Source organism: Rattus rattus, chromosome 1 (genome assembly GCF_011064425.1).
Source record: "Rattus rattus isolate New Zealand chromosome 1, Rrattus_CSIRO_v1, whole genome shotgun sequence".
NCBI classification, from domain to species: domain Eukaryota; kingdom Metazoa; phylum Chordata; class Mammalia; order Rodentia; family Muridae; genus Rattus; species Rattus rattus.
Window position 1 is genome coordinate 31,352,680 of NC_046154.1, and position 21,549 is coordinate 31,374,228.

The window sequence follows — 21,549 nt, forward strand, 5'->3', positions numbered from 1 at the left end:
TTGTAAGATACAAATTGAAGTTTCATCTTCTGTCATGTAGAGAACCTGGAAGTAGTCCTCCCATTCTTACAATATTTAAAATGTATAAATCATAATGAAAAAATTAAGTACATTTTTATTCATCTTTAAATTTTTCATAGCATACAATTGAAAATCTGTGAACTACAATTTATTTTGTGAAGATTTCTTTGAGAATAATTTATATTAATATGACAGTTGTGAGAGGATTGGAGAGTAGAAGTAACTATTAAACAGAAGCCAAAGAATGTAAAGCTTTATGCAGGTCTCAGATGATCAGTGGTGAAAATACTGATAATATCAGTATGAGTGAGACTAAGGAAAGGAGCCCTCAATGTAGGTTGAAGTTAGGACAGCTATTTTGGGGAGCAAGTTGGCAAATATCTGTGGAATTATAACTACCAGTAACTTTTTTTTTTTTTCTCTTTTTTTCGGAGCTGGGGACCGAACCCAGGGCCTTGTGCTTGCTAGGCAAGTGCTCTACCACTGAGCTAAATCCCCAACCCCTCTACCAGTAACTTTTAATGCAGTTATTGCACTTCTATAAATTTATTGCACAAGCATCAAAGAGATACCTGTAATAGTGTCCATAACAATTAATCGGTTGTCAGGTGCCTCGTGGGTTCTGAGAGTCAAAGCCATGCTCTTTGAAAGAGATCTTAATTACTGAGCCAACACTTCAGCCCCTAAATAACATATTTTGATCATACCCACCCCTAGTTCCCCATTCCCACTTCTTCACCACTCATGGCCACTCTTCTTTTTTTGGAATTTACTGAGTCTAATGTATACTGCCTGTTGGGATACAGACTGATTTTATTGGCTTGATCTTGAACAGGTGACTATAGCTGTAGTGAGTTCATAAATGCAATGGTTATGCCAAATAATGTTAAAAGAATCTTACACTGGGTTGGCATGTTAGCCGAGTGTGTGGAAGTGCCACAGCCTAAGCTCAGTTCCTAGAACCCACCTGGCAAAAAGAGAGAACCAGTTCTTGGAAATTGTACTTTGATTCCCCACCTTTCCCATAAATAAAAACATGTTAGTTTTTTAAGACAAAACTAACAAGGGGTTGAGGATTTAGCTCAGTGGTAGAGCGCTTGCCTAGGAAGCGCAAGGCCCTGGGTTCGGTCCCCAGCTCCAAAAAAAAAAAAAAACTAACAAAATTTGGTGGTAGAAGTTCATGAGATTGGTCAGTGTGTAACTCCAGCTCCAGGGGAGCCAGTGCTCTCTCTGGCTTCTTTGGCCATGCATACACATGCATGCATCCACACATAAACAATAATCTTTGTTTTTCATAATTTATTTCCAATTTTTCTCCCAATTTGGGTGGTTCTGAGGCTCATATCCAGAGCCTTGCCAAACAAGCCAGGTAAATATTTAACAACTTAGTAACAATTACAGCCCCCCACGACCTTTTGTATGTGTTTTTGTGAATCAGGATTTTGTAGGGGTTGGGGTACTGGGGTTTGGACCTAGTGCTTCACATATATTAGGAAATGTTCTGAGCTATATCACTCAGCTTTCTTTTTAACTTAAGGATTTTATCGTGTGTGTGTGTGTGTGTGTGTGTGTGTGTGTGTGTGTGTGTGTGTGTGTGTTTATGTGCCTATGTGCATTTGTGTCTGAACACATGCACTCACATGTAGAGATCAGAAAGCAGATTGCAAGAGTTGGTTCTCTTCTGCTGCCACATGTGACTTTTAGAAAAAAAGATTTATTTATGTGGCTTTTATATATGAGTTCTCTGTTGCATGCAAGCCTGCAGGACAGAAGTGTACATCAGATATAAGATGGCATCAGATCCCAGTATAGATGATTGAGAGCCACCATGTGGTTGCTGGAGATTGAACTCATGACCTCTAGAAAAGCAGAGGTCACAATTACTTAACTGCTGAGGTGCCTCTTCAACACCACTTTTTTTTTTTTTAAATGAAAATACTTTTTTTCATGCAGTATATTCTTACCATGGTTTCACCTCTCATTTCCTCTTAGAATCTTCCGTCTTCCCTACCCATCCAGCTCCATGTCTTACAAAACAGGCAAATAAAACAAGCCAGAATTAAAAAACAAACAAAAACCAAAAAGCAAAGAAAAAACATGAGCAGTATATATTCACAGAGAGACACATATATACATAACAATACCTGTAAAAACACAAAGTTGAAAATCATAATGTACAACAAAAGACCAGTAAAGCCAAAAAGGAAAAAAAAAAGGTCCAAACAAAGCAATAAGAGACAGAAAATCTTCAAAAATACCATTGAATTGTGATTTGTGTTGGCCCTCAACTTCTGGGCATGGGGACTGCCCTTAAGTGTTATGTACACCCACTGAGACTGTTGGAACACCCTAAGTTTCCTTTTGCAAGGGATTGTTAGTTGAAGATGGCTCATTTCTACTTCCTGTCTCAGCACTGGGGTTCCATCTGGCTTTGAGATGTACATACTCTGTACACCAGATAGTCCCGTTGTGTCTACAGGACCCTGCTTCTTTGGTGTTCTCCATCCTCTCTAACTCTTAGACTCTGTTTCCTTTTTTGCATAGTTCCCTGAGTGCTGTGATGGAATCTTAGCTCCCATCTGGACAGACCATACCAGGCCAATGTAGTTCCATGTGGGAGAGGTTTATTGTAAGGGAAGGGGGTGATGGAGACAAAAGGAAAGGGGGGAAAGAGAGAAGAAGGGGCGAAGGTCAGGAAAGTCTGCTTTTTATTTAAACTGTGACATAACCGCTCACAGGTAAAGATGGGAGATAAACCAAATGGATGCTGGGACTGTATGGCCATTGCCATGGCAACAGAAGTGCAGGTTTCTGTCACCTATGGGTGATGTCATCGCTGGGTTTGGAGGCAAAGCCGGTTTCTGATATCAATACTGAGTTGTTAGGAGAGGGGTCTCACGTCCCATTAACGAATGAGTATTCTAAAGTCGTCTCCTCCCCACCCCCCATTGTCCTGTTTGTTTCTCTGAATTAGTTCCCAGCAGGAGGAAGCTTCTCTGATAATGGCTGATTGAGATACTGAATGATGGGTAGAGTGGAATGCATGGGACCCATATGTGCATTTCTTTATAAACTCCCATATTTTAGATACTGGCTAGATCTTAAATGTGTCTTGCTCCCCCAGCATTCTAGGCTCTGCTTTAAATTGACTTTTGTACAAGGTGAAAGATACAAATCTAATCCCTTTTGCAGTTAGAAATCCCAATTTTGTAAGCATCATTTGACTTTTTTAAAAATATTAAGTGGGCATAGCTTTTATTTTGTCTTGTTTTGATACAGGGTCTTTCTACATAACCCTGGTTGTCCTGGATCTCACCACGTAGACCAGTCTGTCCTCGAATTCACAGAGATTCACCTTTGCCTCCTAAAAACTGATACTAAAGATATGAGCCGGGGTTGGGGATTTGGCTCAGTGGTAGAGCGCTTGCCTAGCAAGTGCAAGGCCCTGGGTTCGGTCCCCAGCTCCGAAAAAAAGAAAAGAAAAAAAAAGATATGAGCCACCATGCCCAGCAGGATTGCTTGTTTGTATGTGAGTGCACTGTTGCTGTTTTCAGACACCGCCAACCCATCTCTCTAGCCCCTCAGTGTTGCTGTTTTAAATAGGGATCCTTTATTTCATTGGTCTACCTGTTTACTTTTTGTCAGTACCAGGCAGTGTATTATTGTAGTTCTGTAGCATAATTTGTTTTGTTTTTTTTTTCAAGATAGGGTTTGTCTGTGTAGCCTACTGTCCTGGCTCTGTAAACCAAATAGCCTCGAACTCGGAGATAGCTATTTGTCTCTGCCTCCTGAGTGCTGAGTGGGGTTAAATGTGTACATCACCACTGCCCCCTGACTTCTGTAGAATAATTTGAGGTCAGGTATCACCTACGGTGATATTCTTAATATTTAAGATCACTTTGGCTATTTCGTGGTTCTATACGAATTCTTGTATTTAAACCTGTGAAATACCACATCAGAATTTTTGCTCGATGGGTTTGGTGATTTAGCTCAGTGGTAGAGTGCTTGCCTAGCAAGTGCAAGGCCCTGGATTTGGGCCTCAGCTCTGGGGATGGGGGGTATTTCATTATAGTTTCATTTATTAAACCTATAGATTAATTTTGGTAGTATAGCCATTTTCACAGTATTAATTCTACCAATCTTGGTGCATGGAATATCTTTCATTACCTAGTATCTTCTGTGTTTTTCTTTCTCAGTGTTTTGAACTTTTTCTTTTAGAAGTCTTTCAACTCTTTGGTTAGATATATTCCTAAATACGTTTGTGTGTAGGTGAGGATCATTTTGAGTGGAATATTTTTCCTAATTTCTTTTCTTGAGAGTAGACTGTTGTTATAAATGAAAGCTATTTTTTTATTTATTCTTTAAATAATGACTTTGTATCCTGTAATTTTATTATTTTTATTAGATCCAAGAGTTTTTTATTTGATTCAGTCTTTAAGTAAAGAATTGTATCATCTACAAATAGGGATAGTTTGATTTATTTCATTTTATACCGTTTGTGCTTTCCTCTTAATTGATCTAGTTAAGGCTTTGAACACTGTATAGTGGGCATCCTCGTCTGATTTCAGAGGAAGTGCTCTCAGTTTTTCCCTTAATATAGTGTCTATAGGTTTGTTGTATATGACTTTTATTGTTTATGAATTTGGGGTATGTGTCATCTATTCATACCCCAAAGTCTTCAAGGCCTTTTAAAATTTATTTTTGTTATTGTTTTTTATTTGTATAGGTGTTCCGTTTGCATGTCTGTATACCATGTGCCTGTAGAGGCCAAAAGAAGGCACTCATCACCTGGAACTGGAGTCACAGATAGTTGTTAGCCATCACGTGGGTGCTGGGAACTCAGTTCAGGTGTTTGGAAGAGCAGCCAGTGCTCTTAACCATTGAGCCATCTCTCCAGTGCCTTGTTTCCCCTCCTCCCCCCACACATCATTTTGAGACAAGGTCTTACTATGTAGTTCTGGCTGGCCTGGAACTCACAGATCAGCTTGCCTCTGCTTCCTGAGTGCTTGGATTAAAGGAGTATGCTACCATACCCAGCTCTAAAAGACTCCAAAACTTTGTCAAATTCTTTTTCAGTTTCAGTGGAAGTAATTGTGTGGTTCTCAGCCCTTGAGTTTTTATATGGTATATCACATTGATTTATGTATGTTCAGTCAACCATAGTTTGATTCAAAAATATTTATGTATACACACACAGACTTGGAAGAGCAGCAACTGCTATCTCTCTAGTCCCTGCTATTGACTTTTTTCTTTTCTTTTTTTAAGATTTACTTATTTTATTTATATGTCGCTATCTTCAGACACACCAGAAGAGGGCATCAGATCCCATTAGAGATGGTTTCGAGCCACCATGTGGTTACTTGGAATTGAACTCAGGACCTCAGGAAGAGCAGTCAGTGCTCTTAACCACTGAGTCATCTCTCCAGCCCGTTGATGCTTGTTTTACACTTTATATTATTTTACTTTTATTGTATCAACTAGTAGTTTTAAAACAAGACAAATTTGGCAATCATTTGTAATAATTGGTAATCATATTACCATTATAATAATAATTAGATAAGTAATTGGTGTTCCTTGCCAACTTCATTTAATTGCTAATGGATGTCTGGAGTTTTAACATCTATATTTTGTGGCCAAGAGTACTGAGACTGATCAATGATGAGAAGAAGTAGTAAGGGGCAGGTAGAGCCAAATATTTCCTGTTTTTAATATTTTTATTAAATTTGAAGATCCTAGCATACTAAATATATTGTGTTCTATGTACTTGTTAAACTCATAGAAAAATACTGGAATTGTCAAGTGGCATAGTTATTTAGCATTGGCTTTATTGAATTACAAAGGTGAGCCTCTTGACATCAGTATCCATTCCTAGTGTGATTCTAAGTTGTGTTAGTGTTATCTTTTAAAAATCTTCTATCACTAATTATCTCTGGGAAATGTTTGCCGGCTGTTGTGGCTTATGGAATCCCAGCACTTGGAAGGCTGAAGCAAAGAAGACTTTCATGAATTCCAGGAGTGGCCTCTGCTTTATTTCTTGCTGTTTTTTTTTTTTTTTTTTTTTTTTTAAAGATTTATTTATTTTTTATATATGAGAGTACACTGTAGCTGTCTTCAGACACACCAGAAGAGGGGCATTCAACCCATGACAGATGGTTGTGAGCCACCATGTGGTTGCTGGGAATTGAACTCAGGACCTCTGGAAGAACAGTAAGTGTGTTTAACCACTGAGCCATCTTTCCAGCCCTCTGCTTGCTGTTTTAAAGGTGTAGAATTACTTCAGACTTGGCCCTACATACTCCACAGGAGTCATCACTGTAACACAATTGACTTTTGATTTTAACATCAGCGCGAATTCTGCTATAGGAGAAGGGGACTCCAAAAATAAGATTGAAATATTTGAAAGTAATGTTATTTTTTTCTCCCTCTCTCTTTTTCAGTTTGAACAGAAAAGTGATGCAGTTTTTGATGAAATTGTAGAAAACTGTAAGTACTATTTGAGGGAAAAAAAGGTCGTTTTTAGATAGGTTAAGTCTGGATTTAGCACTTACTAACCATTAGAGTGTTTAGTTGGTATTGAATTGTGTGATGGTCCAGTTTGATTTAACCTCAGTGTCATTAAGTTGAGGTGTTTAGTTTTTTTTAAGTAAATATTCTTTCAGTTATTATGTTAAAATATAGCAGTTTTGTATTAGTATGAATGCTGTAGATTGTACTTAACATTTTTCATAATTTTTTCTTAGTTTTAGATGCTGTATGATAGATTATAAAAGTAATACATTCAATTACAGTACAGAATGAATAAAGTAGAAAGTGAATATCTATTATTATTTTCGAAAGTTAATGAGCTTTAAGACTAATATACATTATCTTTCCAGACTTTTTCTATAAATGTATTCATATATACAGTATATGAGATTTATGTTTAGGAATCACATGAATATTATTTCTTCTTTTTAAAATTCATATATATATAGACATCTTTCTGCATCAATGACTATAGATCTAGTGTATGTCTTTTTAATTGCTCTTGGGTATTTTATTACAGGGCTAATCTGTAACCAACTTTCCTTTTATAAATATACAGAGAATTTTAATTTTTTATAACAATAGTGAATATCTTTTGCTAACTATATTGTTTACTTTTTCAAGTGTTTTTGTGAAATAAGTACTAAGAGTTGATGAGTTTTATAGGATGTTTCTGTACTTGTGTAAGTATGGTAAGTTTTGTCGTCTAGAATTTTTTTTTTTTTACCTTTTTTTTTCTTCTTTTTCTTTCTTTTTTTGCCCCCTAGACAGGGTTTCTCTGTGTATTACTGGTGGCTGTCCTGGAACTTGCTCTGTACATCAGACTGGGTTTGAACTCAGAGAGATCCACCTGCCTCTGCCTCCTAAGTGATGGGATTAAAGGCGTGTGCCACTACTTCCTGGCTGTCGATCTAAAATGTTTTTTTCTTTACATTTATCTCCATTTACAGATCTATGAGTATGTTCCTTTGTAATTAATTTGGTAACTTTTTTTAATGATAACTAATAATAACTAATTCTACTCTTCAGTGGATTTAGCTAGTGAATATCCTTGCTTCTAGCTTGTCTAGCTAGAAGAAACATACATCGATTTATTGATTGTGCTCCTGAGTTTTAAGTTCAGGGCTTCATATAAGCTAAACAAATTACTCTATCCTCAGAAGAAACATTTTAGATGTACAAAAGTATTTCACAGTAGTAGTGACAAAGTAAAGGGCAAAATATCACAGTCTTCAGCAAAAGATCACAGGCCTCTTATCTTTGTAGTGCTTCCAAAAAGGAAGGGTTTTTTTGGCTGGTGGGGCCTCACTGTGCAGTCCAAGCTAGTCTGGAACTCAGTATTTGTAGATAAGGCTGGTCTTGAACTCAGAGATACTTGTCTGCCTTTACCTTCTGAGTGTTGGGAATGAAGACATTTACCACTATGCCTCCTACCTTGATTGACTTTAAAAAAATCTTTTTAAATTTTGTGTCTGTGTATGTCTTTGTATATGTATATGGGTGCAAGACTTGGAGGAGGTCAGAAACATCAGATTCTCTTGATGTTGGTGTTTACAAATGGTCTAACATAGATGCTGGAATTGAACTCAGGTTTTCTTTTTTTTTTTTTCTTCTTTTCTTTTTTTTTGGAGCTGGGGACCGAACCCAGAGTCTTGCGCTTTCTAGGCAAGTGCTCTACCACTGAGCTAAATCCCCAACCCCTGAACTCAGGTTTTCTGCAAGAACAATTTATGCTCTTAACTGCTGAGCTATCTAAACTCTTGACTGACTTAATTTTTTCATTTCATTTTATATATATGGGTATTTGGCCTACATGTATATCTGTGTACTACATCCATGTCTGTTAAGTGTTAGATCCCCTAGAGGTATGGCCGGTTGTAAGTTGTCATGTGTGTGCAGTCAAACACAGATCTTTGGAAGAGCAGCCGGTGCTTTAACCACACACTGAGCACTCTATCCTCTGGAAGTTTGTCCTTTTGGAGTTCTAGATTACTTTTATATAATTGTGTTTAAAATCACATACTGAAAAAAATAAGCTTAAGTCAAAACATTGAATAGTCCTTTCAATTTGAATAGTTCAGTCAGCAAACGGGAAGGAATGAATTTTGTAAACTGATTTGATACTACTGTCAGTTTCAATAAAAGAATATTTGTATATACTAGAGTAGTGTGAATTGAATTCTAGAATAGATGTTTATCTTTTTATTTTCTTATATGTGTATTTAAAATTGCAAGTTAATATAGAAAGATCATGATTGGGGACCAACTTGATTTCTCTGCTCATCTATTATTTTTTTATTTTTATTTTTTTTGAGATGGGTTTCTCTGTATAACAGATCCCTGGCTGCCTTGGACTTGATTTGTAGACCAAACTGGCCTTGAACTCAAAGATTTCCTTGCCTCTGCCTCCTGAGTGCTGGGACTAAAGGTGTACTGCTGCTTTCACTGTATTTTTTAAAACCAAATAATTTTTACCTGCCGTAACATACCTTTGCTCAGTTCTGTGTATTATTAATAGAAGTGAGCTAAATGATTTTCTCTTTTTTACATTCATTATTTTATATTATTATTTTTTTTAGACAGTTTCACTATGTAGCCCTGGTTGACTTCCAACTCCCAAGAGATCTGCCTGGCTCTAACTCCCAGGTCTGAGATTAAAGACAAGTCCTATCATGCTCAGCTTCCATCAGAGATTTGTATTAAGTAAAAGTTAACACCACTGATAAAGTTAATTGAGAACGAACTTAACAGTTTCAATGGGAAAATGAGACAATCGCTCATTTGTTCATGAATTAGTCCCTTAGATTCAGAACACTTGTTTTGTTTACTTATACTAGTTCGTGAAAAGTCATATGTATATTTTTCTCTTTTGAATGGTAAAGAACCGTTTATATTAGAAAAATGAAGATCATACACCTTGGTTAAATTATAAAAGGGTCAGAAATATGCTGCTGTCTTTGAAGTTTTGAATTTTACTCACATACACCTCATTCTTTTAAAAATTCTATCAGTTTTATTAATTAGGAAAACAATGAGTTCCACTCCTGTTAATAATTTTCTCTCATCTAATTTTAGTTGTGATTTAAATTTATTATTGTATTTCCAGAGTGGTTGCCAAGTGTCTACACTTGGGAAGGTCAGGGGACAACTTTCAGTTTGGGGCTTTCTGTTCACCTTATGTGGTGGGTTCCAGAGATTAATTCATGTTTGCAGACTTGCTCAGCAAATGTGCAGGACAACATGCGCGCGCGTCCCCCTCCCCCAGTACCCAACTGCTTTTCTCTTGTCTTTGAAACAAGATCTCACTCTGTAGCCAAGGCTGGCCTCTGTGGTGGGCAGTGATGGACAGTAGTGGACAACAGTGGTGGGCAGTGGTGGAAAGTAGTGGGCAATAGTAGACAATAGTAGTGGACAGTGGTGGACATCAGTGGTGGACAACAGCTGTGGACAGTGCTGGTCAGTGATCAGTGGTGGACAGTGGTGAACAACAGTACAATAGTAGTGGACAGTGGTGGACTGGTGGACAGCAGTGGACAACAGTAGTGGACAATAGTAGTGGACAGTAGTGGGCATCAGTGGTGGACAGTGGTGAACAACAGTAGTGGACAGTGGTAGACTCAATGTTGGTCAGTACTGGTCAATGGTGGACAACAGTAGTGGACAGTACTGGACAGTGGTGGACAACAGTAGTGAACAGTGGTGGACAGTGGTGGACGGGGTGAACAACAATAGTGAACACTGTATATAATTCAGGCTGGTCTTAATCTTGCATTCTACCTTAGTTCCTCAGGTGCTGGCATTAGACTTGAGCCATCATTCCTAGCAGACATCCATTTTTCAGATGTATATAAGCACAGGTGATAAGATGGCATTATAGTTGCAGAAATCCAGGGTGTTCAGCTTTCTGTATGACATGGTTTATATGTGGAAGTCTAATATTCTAGGATGACTGCTGGGTTTTTTCAGACTGAGATAAGATATGGAGAAGAACAAAAAAGCACACTTCTAAACAGATGCAGGCACTGGAGGTGTCAGGATCACGCTGTGTAGCTCAGGCTGGCCTTGAGTATGTAATCCTTTAGCCTAAGCTTCTGACTTAGGGTTTCTATTGCTGTGATGAAACACCATGACCAAAAGCAAGTTGGGGAATTACACTTCCACATTGTAGTTCATGATTGAAGGAAGCCAGGGCAGGAACTCGAACTCTTAACAGGGGATGGCTCTGGAGGCAGGAGACCCATGGAGGTGTGTTGATTACTGCGTGCCCACCATGGGTTGCTCAGTCAGCTTTTTTTTGTTTTGTTTTTATGTATGTGAGTACACTGTCGCTGTCTTCAGACACACCAGAAGAGGGCATCAGATCCCATTACAGATGGTTGTGAGCCACCATGTGGTTGCTGGGAATTGAACTCAGGACCTCAGTGCTCTTAATCACTGAGCCATCTCTCCAGCCCTTGGTCTGCTTTTTTATGGCTAGAACCCAAGACCTCCAGCCTGGGGATGGTACTGCTCACAGTGGGATAGGCCCTCCTCCATCAATCACTAATTAAGGAGTCAGCACAGACTCCTTGTGTAGGGATTACAGGTGTGTGCCACCATACCCAGTTTTAATCAGTCTTAAAGCACTAGTCTGGAAATGCAACCTGAATAATTAGATTTACCTCTTTTTTTTTTTTTTGGTTCTTTTTTTCGGAGCCAGGGACCGAACCCAGGGCCTTGCGCTTCCTAGGTAAGCGCTCTACCACTGAGCTAAATCCCCAGCCCCTAGATTTACCTCTTATTTGACAAAGTAGCTTCAAAGAATCCTGGAAATCATAGTTCCATTGTTGAGTCTATTTTTGCTTTGGATAAAACTGAAGATCCTTTAGTAAGGAATGGAAGGAAATTGTTATTATCATTTGCTATAATGGTCACCTGGCTGAAAATAATATACTCTGATTATATTTTTACTTAGAAAAAAACCAAGGCCTGATAATATGGTTTATTTACTTTTTTCCCCCTTCCCCTACTTTATTTTTCAAGTTTTATTATTTATATGTATGAGTGATTTGGCTGCATGCATGTATGTGCACCACATCAGTATTTGGTGCCTGTGGAGGTCAGAAGAGGGCGTCCTGGGACTAGAGTTACATATGGTTTTGAGCTACCATGTAAGTCCTTGGAATAGAGTACTCTGGAAGAGCAGTCAGTGTTCTTAATCGATGACCCATCTCTCTGTCCCCTACAGTTTAGCTTTTAAGTGATAATGAATGTTTACCTAAATCTTGAGTCTCTATTAAACCCTCTATCATTCATTTCTGTATTTTGTTCCTTCTTTAGACTAGTTGACACATACTTCTGTGAGGTGTCTTGTATGACCTTGGGCTTCTGACCTCTCATGCTGGGATTCCAGGCATATTCTATTTTTTGTGCTTAGCTCTTTTGAGTCATGGTCTCTGTGTAGCTGAGCTGTTCCTGAATGGATGTTGTTCATCCTGCCCTTACCTCCCATGTTTAGGAGCATGAGCTACCACATCTCTCTTAGTTTTGGCATTTCATGAATGAAAATACCCAATCCAAAGAATGCACAGTAATGGACCTTAAGTGAGCCAATCCACTAATAAGCTATTGTTTCCTTTCATCTAGAAAGTTATAGAAATGACTGTTTATTTGTGTTGGGATGAGGGAGAAAGGGAGGTGCTGCACACAAGAGAAAGCCAGAGCACCCATGCCACACTGCACACGGGAGGTCTGGGTCGCTTCTCCTTCCATTGTGGGTTCCGGGGGTTGAAATTAGGTTGTTAGGCATATTCTTCAAGTGTTTTTACCTGTTGCGCCAAGTCAGTGTCTTCAGCCCATTTCAGAAATTAATTTCATTTATTTTTTATAGTGAAGATCAAATCTAAGCCTGCACACATGCCAATCACTTTATCACAACCTTAGAAAATGTTTTAAAATTGTATTTTTTCTTAAAATTGAGCTATGCTAGCCAGGCATACACTCCTTTGATCCCAGCACATGAGAGGCAGAATTAGGCAGATCTTTGTGAGTTTGAGGCCAGGCTGGTTTACAAAATGAATTTCAGGATAGCCAGGGCTACACAGTAAAACCCTGTCTTGTAAAATAGAAAAAAAAACATTAAAGAAAACAGAAAGAGCTGTATTGATAGGGCAGACCTATTAAAATTTAAATTAATACTGATACTTGTCAACAACTACAGAAATTGATAATTGTTGTTTTGTTTTTTGTAAAGATTTACTTATTATATGTACGTACACTGTAGCTGTCAGAACAGGGCATTAGATCCTGTTACAGATGGTTGTGAGCCACCATGTGCTTGCTGGGATTTGAACTTAGGACCTCTGGAAGAACAGTCAGTGCTCTGAACCACTGAGCCATCTCTCCAGCCAGAAATTGATAATTGTTAATGCTTATCTACCACTACTGAATAAAGGTCTACTCACCCCAGATAGAGAACTGGGGATAGTCTGCATACAGATACCACCAAAGTCTGAATTTAGAGAATGAATTATCCCATCGACTGACCTACCTACTACCTACCACCTACCTATATACCTACCTACCTACCTATCCACCCATCCCCCTAAGGAAGGAATTGTCTTCCTTCCTTCCTTCCTTTCTTCCTGGCAGAAACAGTATCACCAACATCCTACCCTGGCATGTGACACTCACAAGGTAACAATTTGGACCTCACTGCAGTGCTTGTAAGCAGGCAGCTCCGTAGGTGGACAGTGATTTTTTTTTTTTTTTTTCCAGGCACCCTGGCTGGTTTCTGCTTCTACTTAACTTGGCTGATGTGTCTCCTCTGGACAGCTCAGTGTTGTCTGTCTTCAGTCCGAGAGTAGTCCTTATGTTCACACAAGCTCTGTGAAGGAGAAGCGGGGTCTATCTGTTGTGCTCAGGGACTTGAAGCTCTTGAGTTGTTAGCTTCCCGAGTACACAGACTCCATCTAGAACATCTCGAGTCTTCACTTTCTTGTAGAGACCAGAGAGACGTTCTCTAATTAAGATATCCAGTGCCTCTAGTCTCCATGGGTACTTAAACTCCTGTGCACCCTCCCCACTCACTCTGGAATTTAAAGAGTGGGGCTGAATGTTTTCTCTTAGGGCATTGTTACACAATAATACTCTTAAATACCTCATAGTAGGCTGAGTGGTGAGATGCACACTTTCAGTCCTTCGAGGCCAGCCTTGGTCTACAGAGCGAATTCCAGAATAACCAAGGGTACACAGAGAAAACTCTGTCTCAAAAAACCAAAAGGCAGGGCTGGAGAGATGGCTCAGTGGTTAAGAGCACAAGACTGCTCTTCCAGAGGTCCTGAGTTCAATTCCCAGCAACCACATGGTAGCTCACAACCATCTGTAATGAGATCCGATGCCCTCTTCTGGTGTGTCTGAAGACAGCTATAGTGTACTTATATATAATAAATAAACCTTAAAAAAAAAATTAAAAAAAAACAAAACAAAACAAAAAAAAAAAAACCAAAAGGCATACAAAAAAAAGTTTCATAGTAACCTAATTTTTATTTCTATTCAGTAATTGTTATTCAAGTTATATTCTGTTTCTTTAAAAGTATATTTTTTACTACTATTACTACTACTACTGTTACTATTATTTTATTATTTTTTTGCAGACTAGTTATTTCTACCTAGTCCTGAATGTCTGGGAAGTCACCGTTCGTACTTGGCTGGCCTCAGACTCATAGAGATCCCCCTGCCTCTGCCTACTGTATGTGTATGGGGTATATGCATTGTGAGTATAGGTTCCCAGAGATGTCAGATACTTAGATCCCTGCAGCTGTATTTACAGACCGTGTGAGCCGCCGGACTTAGGTACTGGGAACTAAACTCTGGTCCTTCGGAAGAGTAGCAAATGCACTTAACCACTGGTCATTGCTTAGCTCATCTTATTTCTTTGTTTCTGCAAATTGCAAATTTTTTTGCAATTCAGAAATAGGTGGAAAATGCTAGGTCAGTATTTGGGATGCTGAAGCAAGAGGACTATAAGTTATGTATGTTTGTCTACTACATAGTGTGCTTCAGGCCAACTGGAGCTACAGTCTGAATAAACTGTCTCAACTGGAGCTACAGTCTGAATAAACTATCTCAAAGAAGACAGAATGGGGCTGGAGACACGGCTCGGCTGTTACGAGAACTTGATAGTTTGCAGAGGAGTTGGGTTTGGTTCCCAGCACCTTCTTCTGGCATCTACAGGCATATGCATATGCACAGCACACATACATGCACATAGGCAAATAACCTGTAAACATATAGTTGAGGAAATAAATGCTTTTGATTTTTCAAGTTAGGTTTTTTGTGTGTGTGTGTAACACTGGCTGGAAATTTCAGGCTGGCTACAAACTTGTAGATTGGTCTGCTTCTGCCTCCTGAATGCTGGGATTAAAGGTATGAGCTACCACTGCCTGGCTGGAAGTAAATGATTTTAAAAACCACATAATAATAATAAACATAACACATAAGTGTGTGTGTGTGTGTGCGTGCGTGCGTGTGTGTGTGTGTGTGTGTGTGTGTGTGTGTGTGTTTGTGTTTGCAAGGAAATGGTGAAACTAAAGCTTTAAATTTATTTAGGGATATAATATTGGTAGAAAACTGAGATGTTATTATCTGAAAGAGAAAACAGTTGTCTATATCCTTTTAGTATATTAAATAGTTAAACTGTATTACAGTTCGAGAGGACTTGATATAACAGAAGCAGAGTACACAATCTTCTTAGCAGCATATGGGACTTTCTTTACACATTTCAGACACAAAACTGCTTATACAAAAGGAATCTATCTTTTCAGATTAAAGTACAATAAAACTAGAAGTCAATAGTGAGATAAATGCTAGAAACCTCACTAATACATTATTAAAGTAACTTACATTAAAAAAAAATATCGAGCTTGAGGCTCAGTAGTTAAAAGAACACACTGTTCTTGCAGAGCACTGTTTTCACATATTTATCTGAGTTCAGTTCCTAGCATCTACATGTGCAGTTCACAATCACTAACTTCAGCTTCAGGGGAGACCAATACCCTTTAATTGTAAATTTGTATTCATGTGTATATACCCTACACAGACATAATAAAATACACAATTAAAAATAAATTTTTAAATGTAAAGGTCAGGCATGTTAATACCTTAATCCCAGGGTTTCGGGGTTGGAGTCGAGACATCTCTGTGAGCTTAAGGTCTGCTTGATCAATATAATGTTACAGGCCAGCCAGGGCTACATAATGAGAATCTTGAAAAAACAAAAAGCGAGGGCTGGAGAGATGGCTCAGTTGGTAAGAGCACGACTGCTCTTCCAGAGGACCTGAGTTCAAATCCCAGCAACCACAGGGTGGCTCACATCTGTAATGGGATCGCATGCTTTCTTCTGGTGTGTCTGAAGACACGGTGTACTCATAAATAAAATAAATCTTTAAAAAAAAGCAAAAATCCAGAAGTATCTCAAATAAATAACCTAATATAAATTTCAAGGTTTGAGAAAAAAATCAAACTAGTAAACATTAAAAAATAATAAAGATCAAAGCAAAAACATAATGAAATAGAAGCTCAAAGAACAGTACATATAATCTGTGTTGATTCTCTGAGAGAAAAAGACAGATATTGAGAAATCCCCAGCCATGCTTACATGAAAAAAGAGAGAAGTACCAAATTAATAAAATAAGATGAAAAAGAGAGGTTACTACAAATTCTAGAGAAAACGAGATTCACTAAGGAGTACTTTTTTTTTTTTTTTTTTTTTTTTGGTTTTTTTTTTTGGAGCTGGGGACCGAACCCAGGGCCTTGCGCTTCCTAGGCAAGCGCCACCACTGAGCTAAATCCCAACCCCTAAGGAGTACTTTTTTAAAGCTATGTTTCAGGAAAGCTGTGAACTGCTGTAGAGGAAATGGATAAGTTCCTAGACACTAGGACTCCCCAAACTAAACAGCACAGATCTGACCAGTCAACAGAACTGAAATGGTAATAAAATGTGTCCTAACAGAGCTCAGCCCAAGACTGGACACATTCACTTCTGATTTTACTAAATCTTAAGTGAACAACTTATACTAGTGTTCCTCAGTCTTCTCTGTAAAATAGAAATGGAAGGAACACCACCAAACTCCTTCTGTTGAGGACTGGATAAGGAAGGGTGCATGCACAGTGCGTGTGCAGGTGTGCACACAGAGGCACACCCAGACCCACCCACCCAATAATATATTAATTATTCCAGTGAGTGTCAAATTCTATTAACATTTTTGCAAACTGGATCAAGAACACATTAAGTAGTTCATATATCGTGAACAAGTTTATTTTTATTACAGGTATGGTGTTAGGTCTCAAACCCGAGGAAAATGGCTAGCTGAGGTGCCTGTTTAACATATCTTAGTGGACATGACCTCCAGGTTTTCCCAGCATCTCTCAGTCCCTAACGGTTACAGGGTATGGCTAGCATACTCCCTCTACTCTAAACTTCTCCAGCCCTGAGTTGGGTTGCCCTTCCTCCAGTGGCCCCTCCCTGTCTAATTGAGCTATTTTGTTCACTTGGCCCTTTTTTCTGTCTTTTAATCTCCTGCCTCTTCCTCCCTCCTCACACCTGGCTCAGGGTCAGGAATCTCCCAGATGTCCCTTCCTCTGGCAGTGCTCTCCCTTTTATTTACATTAAACTTTCTCAAGACTCCATACCTAGCAGCAGTCATTACTTTCCTTTTTATTTCTTTCATCAGGTGTTGATATCCTGCTTCTTGATGACAGGAAGTATAATTCTGCATTAAAATATACTTAAGGACAGAAACCACATGGTCTCAGATGATGCTGAAAGTCTTCATAAGAAGTTCAGCGTCCCTTCATGGTAAAAAGTCCTGAAGTGACTAGGAAGTGAAGTAACTTCTTTTTTTTTTCCTTTTAAAGATTTATTTATTATACATAAGTGCACTGTAGCTGTCTTCATACACACCAGAAGAGGGCATCGGATCTCATTACAGATGGTTGTGAGCCACCATGCAGTTGCAGGGAATTGAACTCAGGACCTCTGGAAGAGCAGTCAGTGCTCTTAACCCCTGAGCCATCTCTCCAGCCTGTAACTTCTTATTAAGTAACTTTTTATTAAGTTTCCACATAATAAAAACTACATACAACAAATGTATACTTAACATTATATGAAATTGGGGAAAACTGAGATGACTTCCTCCAAGTCTGAAATGACACAGAGATGCCATTCTTAGTCAGTATAGAGCCTAAGATAGAGCAAATACAAGAAATACAAAGAAGAAAGACAGAAATCAAATTAATTTCTATTTTCAGGTGACATGATCCTGTGCTTAAAAGATCCTAGGGACCCCACCATAAAACTCTTAATACTTGAGAAATATTTTTGACAGTGTTGTAGGGTACAAACTTCACCTACAAAAATCAGTACCTTTTTATATATGAGCAATAAACATGCCCAGAAAGAAAAAGGAAATAAAAAACTCATTCATAATAATTTCAGAACAAAACCAGAAACAGACTAACCCTGGAATAAACATAAGCAAGAAATGAAGACCTCTAAAATAACAACCGTGGGGCTGGAGAGATGGCTCAGTGGTTAGGAGCACTGACTCCTCTTCCAGAGGTCCTGAGTTCAATTCCCAGCAACCACATGGTGGCTCACAACCATCTGTAATGGGATCCGATGCCCTCTTCTGGTGTGTATGAAGACAGCTACAGTGTACTCACATATGTAAAATAAATAATCCCCCCCCCCAAAAAAAAGAAAACAAACTGAATACTGGAAAAAGAAGGCAGCTAAGGAGGTTTGGAAAGAACTCACATAATCATGAATTGGCAAAAGTAATATAAAAAACGACTATATTAGCAAAAGTGATCTGCAAATTTAGTGTATTTCCCATCAAAATCCCAGTGATATTCTTAACAGAATTAGAAAAAAATAATAATATTGTAGCATAAATACCATAAATAGCTAAGGCAATTTTATGCAGAAAAAAACAGTGCTGGAGGTATGATAGTTTCTTGTCTCAAATCATATTCCAGAGCCTAGTAAGGAAACCAGAATGGTATTGGCCCAAAAACAACCATGTAGACCAATGCCATAGACTTGAGGACCATGAAAACAAATCCATAGTGCTGTAACCACCTACTTTTCTTTGACGAGGCTTAAAAAAAGAGCCTACTAACATAGTGCTGGGAAAACTGGATTTCTACATACAGAAGAATAACGCAATATCCATGTCTTTCACATTACACAGCATTAAAAATTGATTAAAAACTTTAATGTCAGAATCTTTGACATTGCCAGAGAAAAACAGGAAAAACACTTTAAGAATATGGGACAGGCCAGGTTGTTGTGGCACACCTTTGACCCTTAGCACTCAGCAGATACATTCAAGGTTGACCTGGTCTACAGTGCCTAGCTCCAAGACATCTAGGGCTACAGTACCAAGAATTGACAGGGATTACAGTGAAATTGAAAGTGAGGGAAATGGATATTTACTATATAGAGAACTGTAAAAATCAAACACCAAAACAACACAAACAAAAACTGCATCATCTGTTCAATAAATTGGCTGATGAATGGATACTTCTCAATGTATTCTTGAAATGGTTTTCTTAGATAATATGACTGTTTTATTTCGACTTTTTAAAACTGGAATTCTTGTAAATTGTTGATATTATATTTTAGTACGAACTATACCAGATCTTATTATCTATACAACCCCAAACCCCTATGCTATTCTCTGTATTTGTGATAGTATTTGTTATAATTAATATGTAATATTGTTAGTGAGTAGAGGTCTTTCTTGATTAGTACATTTTCTTCTATGCCAGTTAAAGAATTAAAAGGTCAGAAAAGTCACTAGCATCTCAGGTAGCAACAGGGAAATTTTTTTTTTTTTTTTTTTTTTTTGGTTCTTTTTTTTGGAGCTGGGGACCGAACCCAGGGCCTTGCGCTTCCTAGGCAAGTGCTCTACCACGAAAATCCCCAACCCCTGGGAAATTCTTAAATAAAGCAAACCAGCAAAGAAAGAATTTAGAGACGAGAAAATATGTGGGCACATGTACAGTAAGCACACACAGACCCCACAAAGAAGAGCGGACAATCAGGAGCTAGAAATCCATGATCCTTGAGGGCTTGGGTTTTAAAATCTTCCAATGGGTCTTCCTTCCCAAAGGCTTGGTGGCTGCTGGCCCCACAACTTGTTAGGTAAACATGTTCTGATCTGCCTTGATTGGCTATCTTGTCTTTGAGGAAATCTCAATCTTTAAGTCTTTTCTCTGGGTTATAGTCAGATTATCTAGGGTCTTTTGTTTAATAAAAAACTTCATATATTCTGAATATTAATCCTTTTCAGATACATGGTTTGCAGAAATTTCAGATTCTATTGTTTTCCCCCGTGATTGTTTCTATTGATAGAGGGTTTTTTTTTTTTTAAAGATTTATTTTATTTATATGAGTACACTGTAGCCGTCTTCAGACACACCAGAAGAGGGCATCAGATCCCATTACAGATGGTTGTGAGCCACCATGTGTTGCTGGGAATTGAACTCGGGGACCTCTGGAAGAGCAGTTAGTGTTCTTAACCCCTGAGCCATCTCTCCAGCCCAGAGGTATTTTTTATATAGAAAACATGCTCATCCAGGCACAGGTACATGCTGTTTTTTTGAATCAAGATTTAACTCTAACATAGGCTGGCCTAAAATTTAATGCATAGTCTAGACTAGCTTCTAACTCATAATAATTCTCCTGCCTCAGGATCTGCCACTAGATCTCTCTATATAGAATGTATGCCCAGTATATGTGTGCTCTTCTTACCCCATATTCACATTGACCAGTAGTAAAAACAGGGATGGAGAGATGGCTCACACCCATATGGCAACCCACAGCAGTCTGTAACTACTACCACAGTTCCAGGGGACGTATTGCCTTCTTCTGGCCCCTAAAGGCATTGCATGCACATAGTGTATAGAGGCAAACATAAACACAGGCAAAGCACTCAGACCTTAAGGAAAAGAATACAAGTGTAGATTTCTGTTTTCTTAGAGTGAGCCTTGGTCTGAAACAATTTTAAAATTCATTGCCCTATGGCAGGGTTGCTACGTTTTTAAAAAAAATAGAACATAGTAAACATTTTAGACTTTAGATGTCTGTCTCTGTCGCAGCAGTAAAGCTGTGGTATGACTCAGCTGAAGTGTCACAGTCAGTGTGTGGATGAGTTAGTGTGTTTGTTTCCAACAAAAGTTTATGGATACTTTCAATTTCATATAATTTTCTTGTGTCAGGAAATGTTCATCTCCCCCTCCCCACTTGAAATGTGAAAACAGTGATTATGATGGTGAGTATGAGACTCAGAGGTGGCCCTTGAGGTTTGATACATAGTTTACATACCCTGGTAGGTGATTGCTTATGGGTAAGGAGTAGAAATTCTCAGGTCTTATAGGAATACAAAATTCAGTTCCTATGGGACAGTGGCGTGCATGTCCAGCAGAGACAGGCCAGTGCATCCTGTGACCTTGAGGTCAGCCTGAACTACAGAGTGAGTTCCAGGACAGCTAGGGCTACACAGAGAAACCCTCTCTAAAAAACTAACACAGAAAATTATTCCTGAGAATATCATTTATTTACACTTTCAGCATTGGTGAATCAGTCTTGTAGTTACCTCAAATCTGGCTCCCAGTTCATCTACTAAACTTTAAAAATACTAACAGAATGGGAGTTACAATATGAAACTCTATGTATGTATGTATGTACGCATGCATTCTTGTGTATGTGTGTGGTTGTGCCACATGTACACACAGAATATTTTGCAGCTTGCAGGAATCTTTCCTTCCACTCTTTTTGTTAGGGAATCAAACTCAGGTCACCAGGCTTGGTTTGGAGTCAGGTACCATTCTGCTGGTTCTTGAGTTTCCTTCAATGTGTATCTTCCTGATTAATAATCATTAATAGTAATTCGGCTGAACAGTTTTCAAGTTTATTGGCCATTTAAAAATTTTATGAGATGACTATTAAATCTATTG

The 21,549-nt window shown here is 38.5% G+C and overlaps 1 protein-coding gene across 1 annotated transcript in view; it reads left to right on the forward strand.

The window, feature by feature from the left end:
• Zmym4 (zinc finger MYM-type containing 4) overlaps positions 1-21,549 on the forward strand; it is a 116,913-nt gene that overhangs the window by 20,981 nt on the left and 74,383 nt on the right. Inside the window, exon 2 of the mRNA XM_032897737.1 lies at positions 6,459-6,504. Within this exon, the coding sequence (XP_032753628.1) occupies positions 6,459-6,504 (46 nt within the window). The remainder of the gene's footprint in view (positions 1-6,458; positions 6,505-21,549) is intronic.